The sequence below is a fragment of the Amblyomma maculatum genome, chromosome 1, assembly GCF_055883805.1.
Source record: "Amblyomma maculatum isolate TAMU_Amacu chromosome 1, ASM5588380v1, whole genome shotgun sequence".
Classification (NCBI taxonomy): domain Eukaryota; kingdom Metazoa; phylum Arthropoda; class Arachnida; order Ixodida; family Ixodidae; genus Amblyomma; species Amblyomma maculatum.
Genome location: NC_139344.1, coordinates 441,169,176 through 441,176,486, shown reverse-complemented (window position 1 = coordinate 441,176,486; position 7,311 = coordinate 441,169,176). Strand labels below are relative to the sequence as shown.

The window sequence follows — 7,311 nt, the reverse complement described above, 5'->3', positions numbered from 1 at the left end:
CATTGCAGAAACACACGCAAGTGGCAGGAATCTTCTAGATTTTTCTCGACGCATCTCGCGCGACCAAGATAAATCATCTCGCGACAACGAACATGAACAAAACACCAGGACAGAATCTATCCTCGCGCTAGAATCACTGTCTGATTGCCGGCGGCTGTCAAAAAAGAACAAATAAAGACAAGTCGTTCGCGGCAATATGCAGCACTCCTTAGTGCATGTACCCATTAGCAATGTTTACCTTGAAAAAGATGACAGCCTCGGCAAGCATGCATGCAATTATTTTTGTTCCATAGACTGGCATGGCCGGTTGTGGACGACTTCAAGCCCTACCAAACGCTTGAAACTTAAGCATGTTGTAAGCATGCTGGAAAGCTGGTCAATGCAGGCATACTATAGGCACAATTGTTTTTTTGAAAATGTTCACAAAAGCGAGTGCAAAGTCCAACGAAACGAGGGCAATTGTGAGCGAAAATAGTAGCGCTCACTCGAGTTTCGTGCTTCTCTGTATGATTTCCCTCCCAAGTACAGACATATTTATTTTGTGTTATGTTCGGCCAGAACAAGAGAAATATATATTTACGCCTAGTCGTGTAATTCAGTCAACTAAACTTTGTTAAAAGGAAGCTAGCAATACCACGCGAATGAGTCCCACGGTATGCGAAAGTAACAAAGCGCGATTCGTACCACATAATAGTATTCATGCGAGGCCTACAAATATTCATTAGTGCACTTAATGATTCCAAAAGAAAGCTAATTTTCGCTTGGGACACGAAATAGCCTTAGACGCGCTATATAACGATTCCGTCTAGGGATGCGGTTGTACTTCTGCGATCAAGCCTCTGGCATGACCTTGGGAGCCGTCTTCTGAGAGAGCTAGCTCCTTCAACATGGCCTACTGGACTGGAATAAATTCAATGCCAAGCAAGAATCTCTAAAAGAACTGCCATTGATCGCATGCCATCTGGGCTTTTTAGAGCGCGATCGGTCAGCATTCAATACTATTCTTTCGGAAGGGCAATAAATTAATCAGTGCTTATCCGTTTCCCCAAAAATACGTGAACGCACGAGTATACGAGCAAAATGTGGTTACTGGCAATGCAATATCGAAGCCTGCCAGCGCATGACATCTGTCGCTTCGCTCTTTGCACGGCTGAAAAGCACATTTGGGCCACATCTGGAATGGAAGAAACACATGCTCTTGGTTATCTTTAATCCAATATCGCATCACAGCACGAGAGAGCTTAACGGCATTGAGAAAAACGCAGCGAGTTGTCCCCAGACGAGACCAAATCCTCCACACCACGCCACCAGCAGCGGAATGTTTTTCCCACCGGGCCAAGCCACGTGGCGGCCGCCCCATTCGCCCCTCCTCCGATACTTCATTCGTGGCGTAGGCCAGGAGAGGTTCATTCCCGCCCAAAGTGGAAGTATGTCTTCCTGCTACGGATACCCTGTAAATTTAGGATGCAGTTACAATTCATTGTGAATAGAAATAGCATGCTGCTTCGCCTTATCAGTTCGCATGATCGACTGTTCCTTGCATATTTATAAGATACTTCCCTTCGCATAACATTTTAAGCGTTCGTTACAGTACTATAACGAATGCCGTAACGAACTATAATGAAAACGAACATGCAGATCTGGAGGGGTTACGTGGGTCCTCCAGCTCTGCATGTTCGTTTTCATTACAGTTCGTCACGGCATTCGTTATAGTACTGTAACGAACGCTTAAAATGTCATGCGAAGGGAAGTATCTTATAAATATGCAAGGAACAGTCGATCATGCGAACTGATAAGGCGAAGCAGCGACGACAGGGAGCGTTTGGCTTTCGCTTTACACTAGGCTTCGAACTTCGCGTAGCCTTTCTGTGGGTAGAGTCTTCTAAGTATGGAAGTGGGTGCACAGGAGTGCAAGAGGGGGGTGTGGATGCACAGTGCGGCCTCTTCATTTGTTCTTGTGGGTGACTGCTTGCAGAGGGCGAAGACGAGTAAATAGTTTAGTAGGTTTAAGCATTGTTAAACCAATGGTCGTGCGAAAGCCGTACCACGTTTCACTGTTGTACAGCGCGTTTAGCGCGCTTTCGATTACGGCAGCCCCCAGCGATGCAGCACAGTCTTCTGGTGTTACAGCATCTCGTGTCTTATGCCTCTTACGTTTCCTCTTCAGTTCTTCTTGTTACTTGTTCTCATCTTCAGCATCCATAGACTCCGCTTGATGGCTTCGCTTGGCGGTTCAGCATTGAGATACTGACACAGAGTTTGGCAATGTGTTAAACGTTTGTAATTCACGTCATACGATTGGAGGTACATATGTCATTGCGTCACAACTATGGTACGAAAGAGGGGAGGTATGACGCCACATGGATGCCATAGTGTTATAAGCTTAAAATGAAGCCTAGCAAGGGTGAAGACGGCTCTGTTCATAATTGGTGGGCGCTCTTTATAAGAACATATACAGCATTGCGCTTCTAGAGATGGAGCAGAAGTGAGTGTGGTATTTTTCGCATTCACAAGACGTAGCCGTAACCTTAGTTACAAATATTGCGTCACAGTAGGCGGTTTCTCGTTCCATTTACCGAATGCTGTATAAACAAATGTGATGTGTATCCCATCTTCCGCCATTTTTATGCACGCACATCCTGTCATCAGTAATATTTTAAGCAATTCTTTAATATGTCGGCAGTTGAGCGCCCGTTATCGCACAGTTTCCAGGTTGGCGGCCGCTTTCGAGACCTCGGTGCAGAGATGCTAATATAAAATAGGGGGTACTCCCTTCTCCAGTTTCGAGAGAGAGGATGGCGGGATACGAAAAACGCGAAAGAGTAGAGGGAGTCATGGCAGAAGACGACGATTGGCGAGACGGAAACCGCGAAAATCAGTCGGAGGGTAGGAAGTACGTAGACGGTTGGTTTGGTTTCTGGGGTTTTACGTCCTAAAGCGACTCAGACTATGAGAGATGCTGTAGTGGAGGACTCCGGTAATTTAGACCACCTGGCGTTCTTTAGCGCACACTGACACCACACCTGTTCTTTTCGCCTTGATCGAAGAGCTGCCGCAGCAGCCAGGATTCCATTCCACTGGAGTATGTAGACGATATACCTCACATGCCTTAGGGTGTTGGATATACTTGATCACTCCACCGGTTTGCACCGTCTGAGCACGTCAACGGCTGCTCTTTCCGAGGGAAACTCAAATGCTAACGCATGCTCTCCCTAACTAATTACTTTTTTCGTCTCTCGGTCTATTTTCACAAACCGGGCCCGGGCACCACTCGAACCTTCACAATGGCTATCATTTTCCGGTCCACTGTTTTTTAGTTCCGAGCTTTCAGTGACTACATAAGCTGAGACTTAAATCGGCACGATGATGGACATTTTAATAGCTCACTATCATTGGCTTTAACGCTTAAAAGGGTATGTATGTCCCCGATGTTTTTTTTTTCCTTCTTTTAGCAAATTAAAGATCCGATAGCTGTACTAATACGAAATCTGGCCTTAACATCTTCGTTTAAATGTATTCCAGTCGATGGCAGCCCTATAGTTACTACACTATTGCAATCACGTGCAGCAGTGCCACCAAAGCTTTCTGACATTTCATATCAATCGGCGTTTGCTCCTATCTAATTGGCATACAATAAAATGAATTTACTAGCCAATTTGCTCCAGTGAAGCAGATTTTCTATACGGCTTAGTACAATTAAATGGCGTCCAGCATAGTACTGGCAAAACCGTTCTTTTTAAAGCGCTGTTTCAACAGTTACCTACGAGCGGCAAAATACTCTGCTGAAACTGATTTCAGAAGCACGCTTTCTTCACGCCACAGCACGTTGCAAGATGCTTTAAGGCGCCTATGTTTTGTATGTTACAGGTTTCTATTGTCGCACAGATCACTTATGACATCTAAAAATCACCTTCCTAAATAGAAGAGCTGAAAGACCGGTGAGAGGATAGGTGGCTCGTATGAAGATCTTATAGAATGGGCAAAGCAGTGCTATGGTACAACCCCAAAAACGACCGAATGATTTCACTTCGGATCCAAGGTCGCACTTTCAACATAACAGTTATCCATGTCTATGCTGACGTTGAGAGATTTTATGCTAAATGCTTTTTAGACCGCACTTCATCAGACGTCCTTTTTCTCACAGGAGACTGGAATGCTAAGGTGGGGAGTGAAGAAATATCCGGAATTACAGGCAAGCTCGGTCTAGGTGAGCCAAATGAAGCTGGGCAGAGGCTAGTAGAGTTTTGTCAAGAAAACATCCTGACCATAACGAATACTCATTTTCAACAGCACAAGAGGCGCCTTTACACGTGGACTTCAGCTGACGGTCTCTACAGGAATCAGATTGATTATATTATTTGCCGGCAGAGATGGAGAAACGCTATACAAGCAGTAAAAACAAGGCCTGGGGCCGATTGTGGCACCGATCATCAGCTTCTTGTTGCCAAATTTAAGCTTCGATTGAGGAAAACGCAGAAAACTGGAAGGCCTTTCAGGTATTATCTGGATCAAATTCCATCCGAAAATGCTGTGGAAGTGAGGAATAGATTTCAAGTATTACATCTAGGAGACAGAGAGCCTGAAGAGATGAGAACTGATGTTCGTGATATAATACAAGAAGTTGCTACTAAGGTAGTTCCAAAGCAAAAGAATTGCAAGAAAGCAAACTGGTTATCTGAAGAGGCTTTGCAAATAGATGAGGAAAGGAGGATGGCAAAAGTTATGGGGGAAAGAGAAAGATACAAGGTTCTCAATGCGGATTTTAAGAAAATAGCCAAAAGAGATAAGAATGCTTTCCTGAACATACAGTGCCAAGCAGTTGAGGACAACAACCAATTGATGAACACAAGAGCTCTGTATAAGACAATCAAAGATATCAAATGAAGCTTCTGTGCCAAGATGGGCGTGATAAAGGGCAAACGAGGCAGGGACCTCACTGAAGCCTCAGAGATAAAGAAGAGGTGGCAGCAATACACAGAAGAACTGTACGAGAAGAACACGGATGTGCAAACCCAACATAAGACGGTTGTGATTACTGATCTCGAGCCGAGCATCCTGAAGAGTGAAGTTGAATGGGTCTTACCCACCCTTCCTAAGAACAACGCTACAAACAATTGGTGGCATTCCAGCTGAGTTTCTTCAAACCCTCAATCATGACCACGCTGTTAACGTTCTATATACATTATGTCAGCAAATTTGGACAACCCTGCAGCGGCCACAGGATTGGAGAAGGTCAGTTTACATCCCCATTATAAAGAAAGGCAGTGCCAAAGATTGTTCCAACTACCGCACGATCACGCTTACTTCGCATGCTAGCAAGGTGATGTTGAAAATCCTCCAAGGTAGGCTGCAGCAGTATGTGGATCGGGAGCTTCCGGACGTGCAAGCGGGGTTTCGCAAGGGCATTGGAACTAGAGACCAGATTGCCAACCTTCGCTGGATCATGGAAAAAGCAAGAGAGTTCCAGAAACCCACCTACTCCTGCTTTATTGATTATGCGAAAGTGTTTGAATGTGTAGATCACAGCAGATTGTGGCAAGCTCTCCAAGAGATGGGAGTTCCAATTCACCTCATGTGTCTCCTCAGAAACCTGTATGAAGGGCAAGAGGCCATAGTCAGAACTGGGCATGGTCTTACTGATTGGTTTCCGATTGAGAAAGGAGTGAGACAAGGCTGCATACTGTCGCCCTGCCTATTTAACCTACATGCTGAGTGCATCATAAGGTAGGCCGGTCTGGACGAGTCTTCAGCTGGAGTGAAGATTGCTGGGAAACGTATCAACAACCTTAGGTGTGAGGATGATACCACTTTAATGGAAGAAAGTGAAATGGAACTCAAGAGACTTCTGATGCGTGTACAAGAAGAGAGTAGGAAGTTTGGGCTTAAACTGAACATTAAAAAGGCAAAGATCATGGCGTCTTGCCCTATCAAGTTCTGGAGCATCACGGGACAAGAAGTGGAAGCTGTGACAGATTTTCTCTTCTCCCGGCTCCAAGATTACCCCGGAAGGAGACTGCAGCTATGAAATTAGGAGACGCCTGCTCCTGGGAAAGAGAGCCATGGCTAGCTTTGACCGCCTAGTAAAGTGCAGAGACATTAGTTTGCCAACCAAGATCCGTATAACTCGTGCTATGGTCTTTCCAGTTGTGATGTATGGATGCGAGAGTTGGACTGTGAAGAAGGCTGACCGCCGAAGAATTGACGCGTTTAAATTATGGTGCTGGCGGAGACTCTTGAGAGTTCCTTGGATGGCCAAAAGATCAAATCAGTTGATATTGTCCACCATAAACCCTGACTGCTCATTGGAGGGTCAAATTCTAAAGCTCAGCTACTTTGGTCATCTGATGAGAAGAGAGAGGTCGCTGGAGAAAGATTTGATGTTGGGAAAGGTTGAGGGTCCCCGGAGAAGGGGTAGGCAGCGAACGCGATTGTTATATGGCATCCTCGAGGCGCTGCAGATGAAGTTATGTGATGTTAGGAAGATAGTGAGAGACCGGAAAGCGTGGCGTGATATGGTCCATAGGGTCACGTACAGTCGGACACGACTGAACGACTGAGCTGAACTGATGAAGATCTTTGTCTAAAAGTTGCCTTTTGCATGTGCCGAGTACGAGAAGTAGGGGAATATTATTTTCTTTTAATTCGTTCTCATAAAGGCACGAAATAAATTTATCCCATTGTGTGGTGTACATATTGCATATGGAGTACCGAGATGTCTAGAACCCAAGAGAGTTTCTTGGAGAGCTACCGTTGTTCCGTGCAGAAAAACCTACGACCTATATATGAAGACGTGAATGCCCATAATGATAGCTCCCGCGCCAGTAGAGCACAAAAAGGACCAGTGTTTGGCCAACCAAGAACGTCCAACGCGCACTGCACAGACTCGCGACACTCACGGCTCAGTTGCTTGGCGCCGAAACGTCGGTAGGTCCTGAACACGGGTCCACATTCATGGTCGTAAAATCCGGGAGGAGAGGTGGATGATGGCACTGCATACAGGGCGTTCATCAGCGCCAGAAAGCAGGCAGCAGTCTTGCTCAGGCCCATTGGTTTCTTACACGCCACCCGCGTCAACGCGCGCTGGATACCGAAAAAAGACTGCGCACACTCGAGAGCACTCGGAATGTAGCGAATTTTCTTTAGGCTGTCGCTTTCCAGCGGGCACTTCATCAAAAGGAAATGCAGTAGGAAGCGATGCAGGCAACTGTGGCTGCGAACGTTAGCGAGTCGTGAGTTTGCGCTCCTGTAATCTACAGATCAGCTGGTGCGCAAAGGTCGAGTTCTGAAGGTGGCGCTACGAGCAAAATGGCG

The 7,311-nt window shown here is 45.9% G+C and overlaps 1 protein-coding gene across 1 annotated transcript in view; it reads right to left on the bottom strand.

Moving 5' to 3' along the window:
• Positions 1-7,047, bottom strand: part of LOC146209570 (uncharacterized) — a 54,488-nt gene extending 47,441 nt beyond the window's left edge. Inside the window, exon 1 of the mRNA XM_084580505.1 lies at positions 6,897-7,047. Within this exon, the coding sequence (XP_084436631.1) occupies positions 6,897-7,047 (151 nt within the window). The remainder of the gene's footprint in view (positions 1-6,896) is intronic.
• Positions 7,048-7,311: the final 264 nt, after the last annotated feature.